Below are 18,640 nucleotides of genomic sequence, written 5' to 3'. Positions count from 1 at the left end.
GCTGTCACACAAACTGGCCCCAGTCACCAAGAGAGTGATACAGAACAAAGGCTCCTCTAGCCAGGCTGTCAGTGTCCAGGCATCAGGGTAGTAGACTCCCAGATCCCCAACTGGGGGCCCCACAAAAGTGGGGCTCCAGCACCCCTTATCAGAAGCAGAGCCATTTCAGTCTGGTGTCCATCAGAGAAACAGTTTCAAGTAGACCAACACGACAGGCTTCCGAGAGCATGCTGCTTAGCATTCCTGGCTGGTAGTGAGGAAAAACTGAAAAGGCAGGGATTCATGGCCAGGGGTAGTGTTCTGGGGTAAAGGAGAATGAGATAGTCGTGTTACCCTTGTGTAAAAATAAACAAATCTACCTATCAGCTCTGGCCAAATTCCGAACTGCATGTGAGAGAGAGAGTAAGTGAAAGAGATAAGAGAGAATAGGAATATGACAGACTGACGAACCAAGCAGCTGGGGAATTCTAATTCTTCTCTCTACAACTGCTAGAGGAGCTGAGGGCCCTAGCTCCCTATTTCACGTTCACCCACCCCAAATTCCTCTAGATATAAAGGTGATTCCCACTGGAAGCATGTGCAGATAGAACTGCATCTAAAACCATGGATCAAGAGCAGGCTGGAGGCTGGGGAGATCTCACTCCTGAAGAGGCGCATGTAATGCAAAAGGAACGCAGCACCCAGGAACCTGGGTGTCAGCCAACCCACCCATCGGTCGTTTGATGACTCATGGAGAAGCCGATGGTGTGAGCTCCAGGCTAGGCTCCTGTTGTCCCCAATGCTGCACACCCCTCCACTTCTAAGGGTAAGAGCCTGGCCTTTTGCTCAAGGATGAGGTGGGCTGAGGATGGTCACAACAGCAACTAAGAGACAAAGTTCAAGCCCACATTTTCATTAGGGGGTCCTCCAAGTCTCCCTCAGAAACTCCTTAGATCAGACAAAAGAACCCACCTTATCAGGCCAGTACTGGATGATGAACTGAGGCCATACCAACTGGAAGTAAGAAAACCCGAGCTATAGCTGCAACTGGCAGCATAAAATTGAAAACAATTAACAAGTTGTGCGAGGCAGCTTGACGGCCACAGATGCTGATCCACAGAGACTGAACAACAGATAAAGAAGCCTGGGAAAGAGAAGGCAGTGCCAATATGGCACTGCTGTATAGGCCATGGAACAGCTACAAGAAGAAACAGCAGAAAAGGGCACAACAGGTTTCAAGCCAAATTGAACAGATTAAAAACACAGAAAAAGTTCCAAGCTGAGGATGTTTCTTAAATTCAGTCAGAAATGCCCTAGGGTAAGTATAGAAAGTGTGTTCCCATCTTGTTCACTCTCTCTAAACTATAAGGTCTTCTCTGAAGCAGTGACCTGCTCCATAAGGGGGGTCCTAGAATATTCCCAGGAGAATAGCCCTAAGCCATGTGACTATTTTTTAAAAAATTTTATTTATTTAATTTATTTATTTTTGGCTGCATTGGGTCTTCGTTGCTGCGTGCAGGCTTTCTCTAGTTGGGGCGAGCAGGGGCTACTCTTCGTTGCGGTGCGTGGGTTTCTCATTGCGGTGGCTTCTCTTGTTGCGGAGCATGGGCCCTAGGTGCATGGGCTCCAGTAGTTACAGCATGCAGGCTCCGTAGTTGCTGCACGGGGGCCCTAGAGTGCACGGGCTTCAGTAGTTGTGGCGCACGGGCTCAGTAGTTGTGGCTCGCGGGCTCTAGAGCACAGGCTCAGTAGTCGTGGCACACAGGCTTAGTTGCCCCATGATGTGGGATCTTCCCGGACCAGGGTTCGAACCCGTGTCCCCTGCATTTGCAGGTGGATTCTTAACCACTGTGCCACCAGGGAAGCCCCTGCTTTTTTTTTTTAACAAAATCTGTGATACAACCATGGTCAAGGAAAGTGGAGTCACAACAGGAAGAATCATCTTCCCTCAAGGCAAAAGGGAAAGTCAATAGCAAAGCTGGGGAAGGACCCAGGTGGCCAGGCTCCTAGTCAGATTCTCCACACAGCTGTTTGCTTCAATCTCTCCCCTGAGTGTTTTAAAGTAAGAGTCTGATGATGGAACTGTTTGTTCTTTAGTCATGCAAAATTTAGGGACTACAGCTAATAGAGATAAGGACCCTGGACAGAAGCTCTGGGTTCCTCTCACCGCCCAGCCAGGTGCCCACCGATTGCGCTATAGCTCTGGCACTCAGTGGGATAATTATTGCTGCCTTTAAATTTACCCAGCTCTCCATAAAGTGAGGTAATGGGGCGCCCTTTACTACTGCTAGTAGTGATTGTCCTAACGTTCTTTAATTAGCATTGGCATAGCCACTTTCAAAGCATTTCATCTTACGGTCCTGGTGTTCCCTATTTCAGGCTCAACAGCCCTCACTCCCTTTGGAGAAAATGCACTTTAGCAAATTTGAAAATGACAGGCACATGTATCCATGAGCACAGATAATCGTATTTGTGTACCTATACTTGCTCTTCTGCTCACTCTTCACATATCCACAACTGCCAAGAACCCGTGAGCCTTGATGATACCTCCATAAAACTCTTGCTCATAAATCTGTCAGCAAGGGGCTAGGAATTTCAAAAACTTAGAACTGGCAAAACCTTATGATCACTAGGATCCTCCTTAAATTTCCCAGTATTTAAAAAAAAAAAAGCTGATCTTTTTTTTTTTTTTTTTTTTAATTACAAGGTTCTGGGCATTCTTTTTTATTTTATTTATTTTATTTGGTTGCACCAGGTCTTCGTTGCAGCAGATGGGCTCCTTAGTTGCGGCACATGGGCTCCTTAGTTGTGGCATGCGCATTCTTAGTAGCGGCATGCATGTGGGATCTAGTTCCCTGACCAGGGATCGAACCTGGGCCCCCTACATTGGGAGCACAGAGTCTTATCCACTGCGCCACCAGCAAAGTCCCAAAAGCTGGTCATTTTTCACCTATCTTTTCAAAGGTTTATGGAGTAGGGCTAGGGCTATTGATACACCATTAGGGAGGCCTGAAGTCCTATTCATTTGGGTCAAAGAATAGTCCTCTTTCCTCTGAAATAATTAATTCACCACTATGATCTAGGTGTTGGGCACAAGATGGGAAGGGCCTCCGCAAGTAAACGAGAATTTCAGATGATGGCAAATCAAATAAGAAAATAAAACCCAGGGATGTGACTATGACTGGTGGGGCTATAAAGTAGTCTAAAGGACAGGGTAGTCGTGGAAAGTCCCAAGAGACCTGCTCAAGAAGGAGCCAACCACCTGAAGATGTGGGGGAAGAACATTCCAGACAGAAGAGAAAGCAGAGGCCCTAACGGGGAGAACCAGCTTAGAGTATTCCAAAAGAAAGAAGAGCAGCATAGCTGAAGAGTAGGGGGTAAGCGGGAAGATGATAAAACACGAGGGCATAGGAGCAGGCAAGGCATGGCAGCTTAGGGCCTGTGGTCCATGGTACACCATTTGGTCGTTATTTGAATTATGAGGGGGAGAACACTGGAGCATTCTAAGCAAATCAATAACATGATCTGTTATAATGTCACAAAGATGGCTTTGGTGGCTGTGGAGAATAGATTTAGAGGGAAAGAGTAAACATCTATGTCTTGAATCCTTTAATTTCTAGTTTTGAGTAAATTTTCTGTGATATAAGATGTTAACATAATAGTAAGCTGGGTGAAGACCATATCCTATAGTCTGAGTATGTTCAACCTGTCTCTGAGTCTAAAATTATCTCAAAACTAACTGTTAAAAACAGTGAGAAACACCTTATATCTTAAATGAAGAACTGAGAGGTCTAAATTAGGTGCAATACCAAGAGCAGAGAGGAAAAAAAAAGGATTCTCTCAGTAATTGACTTTGGATAAAAATATTTCCCTTCTATACTAGTTTCCTTATTTTCAAAACTGAGGACTGGCGAAACCTTATGACCACTAGGATCCTCCTTAAATTTCCCAGTATTTAAAAAAAAAAAAAAAAAAAAAAAGCTGATCTTTTTTTTTTTTTAAATTACAAGGTTCTGGGTATTCTTTTTTTTTTAATTTTATTTATTTTTTATTTGGTTGCACCAGGTCTGTTACTTATTAGAAAGTAACAGCTGCTACTACTACTATTACTATTAGCTAAGACTGATTTTTCTTACTTGCTTCTAGTCCAATAATACCACAAAATAAATACAGTTATTAATCCCACTTTACACATGAAGAATCTGAAGCTTAAAGAAGCAACTTATATACACAGCATATATTATACACAGTAGGCAAGAGAGAGAACCATGATTTGAACCCAGGTTTCTCTGATTCCAGAATACTTTCATAACCTCCACTATGGTATAATGCCCACTAACATGTATGTATGAATGCATGCATACATGCATTCACTCATTCTTTCTCTCTCTCCCTCCCTCTTTCATGTAGGACTCAGTTTGGGGGGAAAAAGTGTTTGGGCTTTCACTAACCAAAACATGAATAAATTTATAAAACTATTGTGTATGTGTGTGTACCTGCAGGCATGGACTCTGGGTTAAGGATCAAATTTGTGCTGGAGATACTCGAAAAGCCATTTAATCATAACTCTCACTCCCACATCTGCCTTTGTATCTGCTGGGCTCTGATCTTTAGGCCTTTCTTAATCTCCAATGAGTGGGAAGCTCAACATTTCTGTGACTTAGTTACAGTTGAGCCAAATTTGGAGCAATGCCAAGAGGTACCTCTAATATTACTGGTAAATGCTTAGATGTTCCAAGATCTTTGGGATAAAATCAACAGGCCATGTAAAGAGTGAGAAAATTAACAAGAAAAGGAATCAAGGCAGATTTCTTGAGCTTCTCTGGTCCACATGCCCCCTTCCCTCGGCTCACGTGATGTTTCCTAACTGTTGCACAGACTGAGGGAACCCTCGCTCCCTTTCCAACGGGAAGACCCAATGGCCTTATCGCTGACACCTGGCTCCTCTCCTCTGCCCCTCACAAGCACAGGTACACAGAGGATGTACGTGCTAGAGGTAAGAGGAAGAGAAAGGGGAGGGTACATCTTAAGTGGCACATCGCAGCATCACAGTGGTTTAACATTTGAATGCTGAACAGATTTGAGCTCTTGTCACTGCCGTGAGCTGAATGAGCCCCAGACAGATAATGCCCACGCCCCCATCCCCAAACCTGTAAATGTTACCCTATTTGGAAAAAGGGTCTTTGCAGATGCAAGTAAGGATCTTGCAATGACATCACCCTTGATTGACCAGGTGGGCCCTAAATCCAATGGCAAGTGTCCTTTATAAGTCAAAGAGGAGACAGACAGAAAAGGAGGAGTCAACATGACCAAGGAGATTGATGTGATGCAGCCACAAATCAAGGAATGGGACAGTCACCAGGAGCTGGAATAGGCAAAAAAGGCCAGGCACAAATTCTCCCCTAGGGCCCTTGGAGGGAGGATGGCCCTACCAGATTTTGCACTTTTCGCCTCCAGAACTGTAGGAGAATAAATTTCTGATGTTTTAAACCACCAAATATGTGGTGATTTGTTATGACAGCCTTAGGAAACTGATATAGTCACTTCCTAGTTCTGTGATCCTGAGAAAGCGTCTTAAATTCATCTGCAAAATGGGGAATCTAATGGTACCCACCTCACAGAGCTGTTGTGATGATTAATATGGGTACCGATCAATGCCCCAGGAAATGTCGCTGTTAACATCATTATTGTTACTGCTAGACAAAGGCAGTTAAAGGGAAGGATAAACCACAGGGCCTGTAATGGGCTAGTGCACCTGAAGAGTACATTTCCAAGGCTTTTGGCTGGACCTCTCTGGGCTGTTTGACCATACAGATGATTGTGGCTAGAATGGGCACCAACCGTCTATTCCAAAAGAGGCAGCAGTTGGGGCGTTGGGAGGTTTCTCCCTTGACTCAGGCCTGGCAGCCCAAAAAGAAACGGTAAGCCCCAGGAAACCAGCCTCAGAGAAGAGGAAGAGGCCCTTCCATTCTATAGCCCTTTGCCATTCTCATTAAGCATCTTTTCTTTTCTGAGGTTTTCTACAAATTGCTCTGGATGGGACCCAGAGGGAGAGTGTTTTTTTGTCCACTTCCTTCCGACTTCCTTAGAGAGCAGAGTTCTTAGGGGAAAAGGACAGTGGATTTTGAGGCACTAGGAAGAGTGGGTAAGTCTAGAACAGCTGTGTCGCCTTGAATCATCAGGCTCAAGGAAAAAAGTCCATTCCCTTTATGACTGTGGGTAGTAATGGCATGGTCACAGGCTCACTTCAGGATCATAGGCAAGAAAAATAACCTTATTTTTTTGCAATGGTGACTTTATCCATTAAACAGAAACCTTATGACCAGTTGACCCTGGAAGGGTATCTGTACATGTGGGTGGAAGTGCCTTAGGTAGGAGAAGGTGACTTTTTCCATACAGACCATTTCTTATGTTCTGTCACTACTAATTCACCAATCAACTGATGTCTTTCCCTTTGTGGAGGTCAATTTCCATACCATTTTTCTTTTTCTTTCCTCCTATTTTCCAAATCGCTTTTCCTCCTTTGCTCTTGTTCTTTTCTTAGTTAAAACGGCAGCGTAAAGAGTATAAAAACAGGGCTTCCCTGGTGGCGCAGTGGTTGAGAGTCCACCTGCCGATGCAGGGGACACGGGTTCGTGCCCCGGTCTGGGAAGATCCCACATGCCGCAGAGCGGCTGGGCCCGTGAGCCATGGCCGCTGAGCCTGCACGTCCCGAGCCTGTGCTCCGCAACGGGAGAGGCCACAGCAGTGAGAGGCCCGCGTACCGCAAAAAAAAAAAAAAAAAAAAGATTATAAAAACAGATAAGGTGCTTGAGTAGGGCTTGGCAGCCGAAAAGTATTGCAAATAGGGACTAGAGTTTCAGGGGGTACATATGTAATCTTCCTGCCCACGGATGGACCCACCTTGAGGGGGCCAAAAGCCTGCTGGAGGCAAGGTAGCACCCTGCTCACTCCTGGCAAACCCTGCAAGGCATTATGGACATCTAGTGGCTGCTGAGGATAATGCCTCGGCGATGCATGTCAGGCTGAGGAATGGTCTACCACGGGCTTTACTAGGCGCCCAGTTATCCTGGGTCCCCTTAGTCAGTCCCCTGGATGACCATTTCTTCCACTTCTTCTCAAAAATTTTTTTTAACATTTTCTTTTATGGGGGGGGCCACGCCGTGCAGCTTGTGGGATCTTAGCTCCCAGACCAGGGATTGAACCCGGGACCTCGGCTGTGAGAGTACGGAGCCCTCACCACTGGACCACCAGGGAATTCCCTCCACTTCTTATTAGGGTCCAAAGTCACTCAGAATGGCTCTACCAAAGACCCATCGTTAACCCAGCCCAGCGAAGTATAATGATAGCACCTGCATACAAGAGCACAGAAGGCAGGCATCTGGAAATATCTTCAAGCCCCAGGTTTAAATGCCAATTAGCCACATACTGTCATCTTGACTGAGGGGCTGAGCTCAGAAGGGACGGAGACTCTGATGTTAATTAGTAGTGTGGCTCTAGGTAAGTCACTATGCCTCTACGAACTTCATTAATGACATCTGTAAAATGAGAGGTTAAGTCCAGATGATCTCCAAGGTCCCTTTTAGCTTTAGCACTCTGTGATCTGCAGGCCTTTTTAGCAGCTGGGAAAACAGTCTGCTCTGCTCTGGCACTGTGGATTTCTCGATTCAACTGAAGGAATCATTCGCTTCTCAACGTTGTGGTGCATTACCAAGACTTGACTACAACCCCAAAGGATCAACCTTCTTCACAAAGCTTCACATCTGAGGAGGGGTGGGAATCGTGGACGATGAGAGCTGGAAGGAACTTTCTAGTCCATTCCCTTAATTTTAGAAATGAAGAAACCAAGGTTTGGAGCTGTCTTAATTTAAGATTTGTCACATGTCTCATCAGTGGCAGAAAAGGGACTAGAACTCAGGCATCCCAATCTTAGTGCAGGTAACAAGCGGCTGACACAGCCTTGCTGGATCACTGGCTGGCTTCTTCCAACTCTGCTTTATCGCAGCAGTCTCTCTGTGGGAAACCGCAAGTGAAAACACTCTCAACCCAGGGTTTCTTCCTTCTCTCCTCTCCAAGTTTAAGCCTTCCTCTTCTTTTTATTCCCTGGTGGCACCACTCCAAATCAAGGACGCAGTCAGAAGCAGGGGCTGTGAGGAGCAACAGACATATGGCTAGACGATACTCGAGCGACTGGATTAGAGGCTTCAGTGCCACTTCCAGTTCAAAAGGGCTGTGTGTGCCGCCATGGTCCCACAGCCTCCTTGGTCCAGTTGATGGTTTCTATGATGCTTCCTTAGCCTAGCTGGCCTACAGAGGGCAAAGCTGCCCTATCTAGAACTCCATGAGCTGCATGAAGCTTGGGCGATATCACTCACAAATATTTACCACGAGACCCCCCCATTACTAAGTACCGGTTTGATCCTACCCTTCCATCCACCTACACAACATTTGCTGGGCCTGGAGCTGAACAGATGGGTTCTGAGTTTGCCCACACCAGCCAGGCAGGCCCCTCTTCTGCCTGAGGGGGGAGGGGCAGCCATATTCCAGGGCGCCATCCAGACCCTGGCCGGGGTCTCTCTGGAACCCTACCAGCTCAATGCCAGCTGTGGCAAGGAGAGAACTTCTCAACAGCGGGTGTTCAATTCTCCTCCACAGATCCCTGTCAGGCTAGGCTCACACCTGGGTATAAGATGGGTGTGTCCTGCTTGAAGCTGATGATGTGCAAATGGGGCTTAGTCAAGAAGGGAAAAAGAGCCCAGGTGGAACTCAACCTCCATTTCTCTCTTTCTTTGATTAGTAATTGTGAGTCAAACAAGTTAAATAAAGGATCTATTTTCTCAGCCCCTCCTCTCCCACCCTTCATTCTAGTATATTCCACACACCCTTCCCTGAAGTGTTTTACGCAGGCTGTCCCCCCACCTTGTCTCCGCCGTTTACTCTATGCAGAGTGAACATACTGGACATCTTTGTGGCAGTGATGAAAACACCGGACTCAGGGTCTGAAGACTGGATTGAGATGCTGCCTCTGTTGCTTTCTGGGTGTATGACCTTGAGCATGTTATTCGCCTGCCAGAGCTCAGTACCTCCATCCATAAAATGGAGACAACTACGGCAACTGTGTCACTGGGTAAAGGCAGATTAAACAAGAACAGATCTATCCACCCATCCATCCATCCATCCTTGGTATAGTGGAGAGCATACAGTAGACAAACATCCCAGTAAATGACTGTTGAAGTAAATGAATGAAACCTGAGTTCTTACTGACTGGGAGAAAACTCTGGAGAATCACTTTTACTGTCCAAGTTCCTAGACATCTGAGCTCTGCCAGGGTTCAAGGCCTGGCTCTACTGCTTACTATGTGATCTTAGGTAACATATTACCTATTAATGTTGTTATTATTTGACTGCAAATGCATAATAAAAAAGTTGGTAAATAACAGGGAATCCAAATTGCCTACAATGGAGCTGTTTCCATTCCATCCAGGGACTTCAAAAATTCCCTGGCATATTTAAGGAGGTTTCAGATTACTAGGCAGCAGACAATATTGAGATAAGGGTGTGGCAGAATCCAGAGAGCTGAGAGATCCAGGCCAGGACCTCCTCTTCTTAAACAACAGTCCACGTGCAGGTGATGGGCAAGCAAGCTTGCCAAGGCAGAGGCGGGCGGGGCACAAGGAAAGGAGCCTGGAGGTAGCCCTTGAAAAGAAGCAACACTAAACCAGTGCCATATTCTACCAGCTGGCTTCCCAGGGCTTAGCCACAGTTGGCCCCCGCCGCACCAGGCAGAGAAAGAGGAGTCATTTTCCCCGGTGGGAAAACTCTGAACAAGTCCTGTTCTCGCTCCTACACTGGTCCATCAAATGCCCCGGGGTCGCCTCTCACCGGAAGTAGGGGCAGGATGCTACGCAGTTCTTCCCAGAGACTCCCAGAAACAAAGAAGACCTGGTGGAGCTCATGGGGCAGAAGCTTTAAGACCCACTCCCTCCAATCTCTGGGCGCACGGAGGGGAAAAGGCGCGGGGTTGCGAAGAGTGAGAAGCCGCGGCTCCGGCTGCTGAATGAACGGGTTGTGCCCTGGCTGCTGGGAGTTCACCTCAATCCTTCCAGCTGGTTGTCGCGCTGTCCCAGGTTGTCACTCCCCTAGCTCCCCGCACTTGGTTTTTCCTTCCACTGTTTGCCTCACCCGCAACCCTCATTAAGAAAATTTTCAGTGAAAGCCCTAGTTAAAGCCGACGACGGGTGAGGAAATTTGCGAGGGAAGGGTCAGGACGAACAGGCACATGTGCAGCAGCGCCCCGGCCGCCCCCGCGTCCCCCAGTGCAGCTGAGAACTCCGAGCGTGCAGCCCGGGCCGAGCGGCCGGTCGCCCCGTCCGCAGTCGCCGGGGGTGAGGATGACACGGTCCGGGCGGGAGGCCCGCCAACTGCAGCAGCCCCGCCGAGGGTCGCCGCGCCTCCGGCTCCCCAGGCCCTGAGCCCAGCGCGCCCAGAGCCCGAGGGTGCCCGGCGCCCGGTGCGGGGCGGGGGCGGGGGCCGGCGCGGTCCCTCCGCAGCAGCAGCCCCGCGCCGCTCCAGCCTATCAGCGGCCACCCGGCGGCTCCCTGCGATCGGACCAAAATAGCTGCGCACGCCTGCGACTTGCGCGCGGCCCCCCACTTGACGCTCACTCCTGTTCCCTCGCCCGGCCAGCTCCCAGCGTCTAGAGGGGGCGGGGAGGAAGCGGCCGGGGAGGGGGGGTGGGGCTGGGGGAGAGAGGAAGGAAGAAGGAAGGAAGGGAGGAAGGAAGGAAGGGAGGAAGGAAGGGAGGGAGGGAGGAAGTCGCACGGAGGCGCACAGCTCGGGGCTGCGCGGCGCGGGCCGGCGCGGCGCTGGAAGCCGCCGGCGTTAACCCCTCGAGGGCAGGCAGCGGAGGGGGAGCGGTGTTAATACATAAGAGCACTGCATCACGCTAATCTTCTCCTCAGAACAGTATGCGTCAGCAGTACATTCACGTTCTGACTGAAGGACAAAAGGATGAGAGAGCAGTCTGCGTGGCTGCTGCCTGCAACACCGCGAGCCCGGCGCGAGGAGGAGACGGTGGGCGCCGCGCGCAGGGGCCCCGCTGCTGCTACTGCTGCTGCTGCTGCTGCCGCCGCCGCCGCTGCTGCTAGCGAGTGGGGACCATGTTCCCGGGCTCCGGAGCGTTCCCCGCAGCCGCGACCCCCGCTGCTCACGCCGCCGCCAGCGCCGGGGCCGCTGCAGCAGTCCGCGGGCAGCGCAGCCGCTGAAGGCGCCGGGGGCCGGAGCCCTGAACTCGCTCCCTCCGCACAAAAGCCAGATCCGGCGGCGCGCCGGGGGCCCGGCTGCGGCGGGCGATTCCGCGCCTCCGGGGGCTGCAGCCGCCCCCGGACTCCCCGAAGGGGCCTGCGGTGCGGGGCGACCCGGCCGCCGGGCGTTCCTCTGGCCGGCGGACCAGGTCCCGGCGCTGCCTCCACGCCGCTGCCCCTCGGGGGGCTGGACGGATTACTGCTCCTCGCACCAGCAGCCGGCGGACTGGGAAACTGAGCCCAGTTTTGGTCTTTTTAACCCTTAAGAGAAGAGACGAGGACAGAAGGGGGTGTGTGTCGGAGGGCGGGCGCGGGGTGGGGGCGAAGGACCGGCGAACACCTCCTCTTAACTCTCGCAGCACCGCGAGCGAACGACTGCATCAGCTGCCTCGGGCCGGGAGCGGCCGACACAAGGAGAGGGGGCAGCGCGGCGGCAGCTTCGGCAGCGAGCGCGGCCTGGGAGGCTGCGGGGCGCCCCCTCACTCCCCGCCGGGTGGCAGCCCCGGAGCGGGCGGGGGGCGCCGGAGGCACACTCCGGCGATGAAGCGGCTTCCCCCTCGGCTGGTGCGAGCCGGGGCCAGGGTCCAAGGACAAAGCCGGGAAGCGCTGGTGGCGCCCCGCCTCGGGCTGAGGGGGGGGCATGCACCTGCATAGCCCGCCGGGCTTCGGCTCTCCCGGCGCGCCTCAACTCCGCGGCTCCGCTAGCCGGCTCCGGATTTACTAGAAGCCATTTTGTCTCCCCCACCCCTCCCCTCCCCTCCCCTCTGCCCTCCCCGCCCCCTCTACTTCCCCCTTTTGTTAATTAAAACTAAGAAGTGAGAATGGGAACGAGGTGGCCAGCTCCGGCGGCGAACGCTTAAGGACACCGCGCCAGTTCTTCCCTTCCTTCCTTCCGAGGTAGGTGAGAGCGAATGACTGGGTGGGGATGGTCGCAAAGGGGGAGAGAAAGTCCCAGCCTTCCGAGGGCTGGCCTCGAGGGGGGGCTGGTAGACGAGGGGCCACTCTTTAGTTTGGCATGATTTTTTTCCGGCCGATCTGCTCCGTCTCTCTAATCGCCCCCTCCCCACCTCCTTCTCCAGATGGAAAGAGGAGCTCCTAGCTCACTTAAGCCGGGGTAGGGCTGGTTCTCCTTTCCGAGCCAAAATCCCAGGCGATGGTGAATTATGAACGTGCCACACCATGAAGCTCTTGTGGCAGGTAACTGTGCACCACACCTGGAATGCCGTCCTGCTCCCCGTCGTCTACCTCACGGCGCAAGTGTGGATTCTGTGTGCAGCCATCGCTGCTGCCGCCTCCGCCGGGCCCCAGAACTGCCCGTCTGTCTGCTCGTGCAGTAACCAGTTCAGCAAGGTGGTGTGCACCCGCCGGGGCCTCTCCGAGGTCCCTCAGGGTATTCCTTCCAACACCCGGTACCTCAACCTCATGGAAAACAACATCCAGATGATCCAGGCCGACACCTTCCGCCACCTCCACCACCTGGAGGTCCTGCAGCTGGGCAGGAACTCCATCCGGCAGATCGAGGTGGGGGCCTTCAACGGCCTGGCCAGCCTCAACACCCTGGAGCTGTTTGACAACTGGCTGACAGTCATCCCGAGCGGGGCCTTTGAATACCTGTCCAAGCTGCGGGAGCTCTGGCTGCGCAACAACCCCATAGAAAGCATCCCCTCTTACGCCTTCAACCGGGTGCCCTCCCTCATGCGCCTGGACTTGGGGGAGCTCAAGAAGCTAGAGTACATCTCTGAGGGGGCTTTTGAGGGACTGTTCAACCTCAAGTACCTGAACTTGGGCATGTGCAACATTAAAGATATGCCCAACCTCACCCCCCTGGTGGGGCTGGAGGAGCTGGAGATGTCAGGAAACCACTTCCCTGAGATCAGGCCTGGCTCCTTCCATGGCCTGAGCTCCCTCAAGAAGCTGTGGGTCATGAACTCACAGGTCAGCTTGATTGAGCGGAATGCTTTTGATGGGCTGGCCTCCCTGGTGGAACTCAACTTGGCCCACAATAACCTCTCTTCTTTGCCCCATGACCTCTTCACCCCACTGAGGTACCTGGTGGAGTTGCACCTACACCACAACCCTTGGAACTGTGATTGTGACATTCTGTGGCTAGCCTGGTGGCTTCGAGAGTACATACCCACCAATTCCACCTGCTGTGGCCGCTGTCATGCTCCCTTGCACATGCGAGGCCGCTACCTGGTGGAGGTGGACCAGGCCTCCTTCCAGTGCTCCGCCCCCTTCATCATGGATGCGCCTCGGGACCTCAATATCTCTGAGGGTCGGATGGCAGAACTTAAGTGTCGGACTCCCCCCATGTCCTCCGTGAAGTGGCTGCTGCCCAATGGGACAGTGCTCAGCCACGCCTCCCGCCACCCACGGATCTCTGTCCTCAACGACGGCACCTTGAACTTTTCCCACGTGCTGCTCTCAGACACTGGGGTATACACATGCATGGTGACCAACGTGGCGGGCAACTCCAATGCCTCGGCCTACCTCAACGTGAGCACGGCCGAGCTCAACACCTCCAACTACAGCTTCTTCACCACTGTCACAGTGGAGACCACTGAGATCTCGCCTGAGGATACAACACGAAAGTACAAGCCCGTTCCTACTACGTCCACTGGTTACCAGCCGGCATATACCACCTCTACCACGGTGCTCATTCAGACCACCCGTGTGCCCAAGCAGGTGGCGGTAACCGCAACGGACACCAATGATAAGATGCAGACCAGCCTGGATGAAGTCATGAAGACCACCAAGATCATCATTGGCTGCTTCGTGGCAGTGACTCTGCTAGCTGCTGCCATGTTGATTGTCTTCTATAAACTTCGCAAGCGGCACCAGCAGAGGAGTACAGTCACAGCTGCCCGGACTGTTGAGATTATCCAGGTGGATGAAGACATCCCAGCGGCGGCATCTGCAGCAGCAACAGCAGCTCCGTCCGGTGTATCAGGTGAGGGGGCAGTCGTGCTGCCCACAATTCATGACCATATTAACTACAACACCTACAAACCAGCACATGGGGCCCACTGGACAGAAAACAGTCTGGGGAACTCTCTGCACCCCACAGTCACCACTATCTCTGAACCTTACATCATTCAGACCCATACCAAGGACAAGGTACAGGAAACTCAAATATGACTCCCCCCACCCCAAACTTATAAAATGCAATAGAATGCACACACACACAAAAGACAGCAACTTTTGTACAGAGTGGGGAGAGACTTTTTCTTGTATATGCTTATATATTAAATCTATGGGCTGGTAAAAGAAACAGATTATATTAAAATTTAAAAAGAAAAATCAAAACAAAACTATTTTCTAACTTGTAAGTTCTATTTAAAGGGGGTGGGGGACCTTGGGAATGTTGTGGGATAGAAGCCACAAGTCAGTCTGCTGTGCTGCCAGGAGGGATTGCTGGTATAGGGTTGAAACTGCTAAGATAAAACAAACTAAAACACCAACCAATATCCCTAAAGAGTTAGGGTGTGGGCTGCTGAGGGGTGGCGGGTAGACTGAACTGTCAGTTTTTAGAAGATGCTTCATAGGACACAGGAATACCCATTTCTCTAGACATCTTTCTTAGGCTGAGAGCTGTCTTTGCAGATTTATCTTATTTAAACAAAGAATACAAACAAACGGGAAAAAGCACTAAGAATTTGTACTGTGCTTAAAATGTTGAAAGGCAATAATTTTTTCTTCAGAGGCCAAGGGAAAGACAGATCTGTAAAATGTATTTTAAACAGGAAAACCACCAAAATTCAACTGAAACCTTAAAGGGACTGAGTATGTGCATCCCTGCGCACAAGTCTTCTTGGTTTGTGCAGTGGGACACAGCGTGACCCGCCTGACAGAGGGCTTCGGGAAGGAGCAGAGAAGGAAGGGAGCTGGCGTAGCTGTCAGTCAAACGCTTTCACATTGCACCAGATTCCTGCAGTTGGGCTTAACCCACTCTGTGCAAGGCATGTGTCTATTCAGGGCTTCCCAGGAGAAGGAGGTGGCCCCTGGGGGGGCAGGGGGGCGTGGTACCAAAGGGGGATGGGAAGGGAGAGCAGAGGCAGAGAGAAGGTATTCGCAGGAGGCCATAACTCAGCATTGTGCCATGTCCACCTGTTGTTCCCGGTATCTGATAAATGATTGTAGACAGTGATGCATTTGATGATTTTTTTTTTTTTAAAGGGTTGGTTTAAGGTGGAGAAGCGGGGAGAGGCTGGGAGTGGGAAGCTTGGGGGAGTGGAAGCTTTTCTCATGCTTGTGATTTGGTGACTATTCTAAATGCTGATTCATTAGGGATTATTACTGCTGATGTCAACTGGTTGTGGTGACGGGGAGGGGGGCAGAACGTGAGTGGAGAAGAAAGAGGAGAGACAGAAAGGGCACAGGCTCATTTACAGTGATGAAGCCTTTCCTCACCAGGATGGTTCACAACAAAGATGTGAAATCCACAGTTAAAACAAAGTGATACACACAGGATGAGTGCGGCATGGAGTCCTGTTGAATGTAGCACAATGGGGGGAAATGCTTCCCTCTCCCAGGGCTACCTCAGGAGGAGGGGGAAGAGAAAGGGCGGGCGTGGGTGGGGAAGGCAGAGATCTCTGTTATTCGGGTCCATTTAATGATGTAACTTCTTTCATTTATTATTTTAGCTTTAAAAGGAAATAAAGGGTTCAGATTTGAAAAGGGGTGGGGTGTGGGGGGGAAATGCCACTGATTGTAACGTGAGAAAAGTGTATTTTTGTATTTTAATAAATATTGTTCAATTTTTAACTCAGTGTCCCCAAAGGGTTAAATTGAGTAAGACCCTGAACCTATAGCTTCTTAAGAGCACTGACCAAATAATTTCTATTTAAAGAAAAAAAGGGGAGAGGAGGACAATCTTCCATTTCTTTAAAGTATGGGAACATGCTAAAGCTGTCAACCACTTTTCCTTAGCTTAAATAAAAGCACCCCGATACGAGTGCACCGTTCACAAGCTAAGCGTGTTAGTCCCTGGCTCTGTTGGGGGGTAGAATCGAATTCCCTGTGCCCTGGAAAAGCGGGGGAAATGGGTCAGCCTCAGCTCCTGGGACCCGGCCAGGAGTTAAATGCCACCTCAGCAGAAGCTGCTGGTCAGGCAGCACCAGCTCTACACGGGGACCCCGGGGGACCTGGATTTAAGAGCACTGCAATAATGCTGTTGTGCTTAAAGATCCCACAGGCAGTGTTGCTTCTGTTCTCTGGGTGCTGAATAGTCAGTCAAATGTGTCTTGGTGGTGGTGGGTATTGGTCTCCTGATGTGTAGCCGAGGGACGCGGTCCAGGCAGGCTGCCTGAACTGGGACCCTGTGTCTCTTCAGCACTCGTATTTATACGAGTGCAGGGAATCGGGACTGAGTGGGTGTGATCTCCCTGGCGCTGAACAGAGAGGCAGGCAGCACTTTGCAGCAGTTGGCTAAGAAAGGGCCAATTCTTAATCCTCCTCTGTGTGTTTGTGTGTGTGTGTGTGTATTTTACATACACAAAACTTCTGGATGTCAGTGTTTGTGGCAGTGTGTATGCATGGGCTCACACTTTTAGAAACTGCCATTCATGTCTCTAGGCTACAATGATATGTTCCCTCCGCCTGTCCTTTAGTACCCTACCCCCAATAAAAAGAGAGAAAACTGCAGCCGAGAAAAGGGTGGGACTTGGCGAGGACCAGTTGAAAAATGCAAGAAGTCACCCCCTTTCCTAGTGCCATAAGACACAGCTCAGGCTGTTTAGAACAGCTTCCTGGGTACACATTCAGAGGCGACTGTGAAGGAAGGAGCTGCTTCAGAAATAGAGGATGTGGAGCCCATTTCCTTACACCCCTCCTCTTTTTGACAGCAATCTGGGCGGCCAGGGAACTATGCAGTAGCTGTGGAATGACAAAGGCTCTGGGACTGAACAAAGATCTGAGGGGAGAGGTGAAGAAATGGGCCTAAAACATTCCTGGGAAGAGTCCTAAGAACAAATGCACTTGTCCTGGGGGTGGGGCATATTCAGGTCTTGGAATCTGAGGGAGAAGTGCTTTCCAGAAGGAACCTCGAAGGAGCTGGGGGGGGATAGAATATGGTTCCTGGGTTTGAGTGTCCTTAGAGCTGCAAGGAGAGTTCCTTTCCCCACTGGGCCTACTCCCTGACCTGGACACCGGTTCAGCATTTAGAGTGGCAACTCTCCTCTGCCGTGATGTCGGGTACACCCTCCTTTGTAGCAGGCACTTGGGACAACTTTTCAGAGAGGAGTACCATGAGCACCGAAAGTGCAGCCTTTAATGCTGGGCGGGTGACTCATCCTCGGCCTGGCCAAGCTGTAGGGTTTGTTACCTGAGAATGGAACATGGGTTGGCAGCTCTTCAGGAGGGGAGTCATAGCAACACGTTACAGGGAAAAGACTGCTGCTGATTATATGGAGTTAGAGACTTTTCATTACAGATTTTTTTAAAGGCCGTGAAAAACCATGTAGTCTAACCCCTTCACATTTTACAGTCAAGGAAACCGAGCCCCAGAGAAACGGAAAGATACAGTCCAAGGTCACACTGCTAATTAGTGGAAGAGGTGGGACTGAAACCCAGGTCTCTTGCCTACCCAAACCAATGTGCTTTCTCATTAAGGCTCTTAACTGGCTCTCAAGAACATCTCTCTTTCCTGGCCAATATGCAGTAAAAATGGGACCTTCCTATAGCTATTGCTGTGTTCTCTTCTCCCTCCTCTTGGAGCTGTCCAATCTCCTTCAGAACCAGCTCTACTGCCCTCCGGGGCCTGAGCAGAATTCGGACCACAGGGGCCCCAGAGGTGGCCCAAGGGCCACGTGTGCTGACTAAGGAGTTGGATTCTCAGGACTATACATAACTGCTTCCTGATTCTTAGGTTCAATGGCAGGCAGAAACCACGGGATCCCCCAGAGGGCCACGGCTGCTAGGGAAAAGGTGAAGTAGACAAGGCAGGGTGCTCACAGTGGGAACGATGGCTTGGCCTTCTCCCAGCCTTAGCCTTGGAAGCTTTGCAGAGTAAAGGATTGACAGAGGTCTTAGAGCACCTCTCAAGAGCAACTTCTCCACAGCGGAGTGGTTTCTGCTTATGTGGCTGAACAATGAGACTATTTGGGGAGGCGGGGGGCTCTTTAACTCCTCTCCTCCATTGCATCTACCCTAGCCCCAGCTCTAAAATCATGATCTGGTCGCCACTCCCAAAATTTGTTCTAGGGCCTTTTATCACTCTTTGGTGTAAAGCTGCATTCTACTGTCAGTGAAGGTAGAGCAGACAGGCTAGTTTCTAAGGCCTAGGGACATCAGCTCTATCATGGCTGTTAACATGTACTGTAGCTAGCAACTTTTTGGGATGGGGGGCTGGTGGGGGGAGGG

General features: G+C 50.8%; 2 protein-coding genes across 2 annotated transcripts in view; one reads left to right on the top strand and one right to left on the bottom strand.

The window, feature by feature from the left end:
* Positions 1-18,640, bottom strand: part of SND1 (staphylococcal nuclease and tudor domain containing 1) — a 424,144-nt gene that overhangs the window by 47,232 nt on the left and 358,272 nt on the right. The window lies entirely within an intron of this gene.
* On the top strand, positions 12,461-14,419 carry LRRC4 (leucine rich repeat containing 4; the record flags this gene model as incomplete). Its single annotated transcript, XM_079711488.1, has 1 exon — positions 12,461-14,419. One exon carries the CDS (start codon positions 12,461-12,463, stop codon positions 14,417-14,419), a length of 1,959 nt encoding a protein of 652 aa, XP_079567614.1.

Source organism: Hyperoodon ampullatus (assembly GCF_949752795.1).
Source record: "Hyperoodon ampullatus genome assembly, chromosome: 9".
Lineage (NCBI taxonomy): Eukaryota > Metazoa > Chordata > Mammalia > Artiodactyla > Ziphiidae > Hyperoodon > Hyperoodon ampullatus.
Note: the sequence above shows the minus strand (reverse complement) of the source record. Positions and strands in the feature narration are given on the sequence as shown.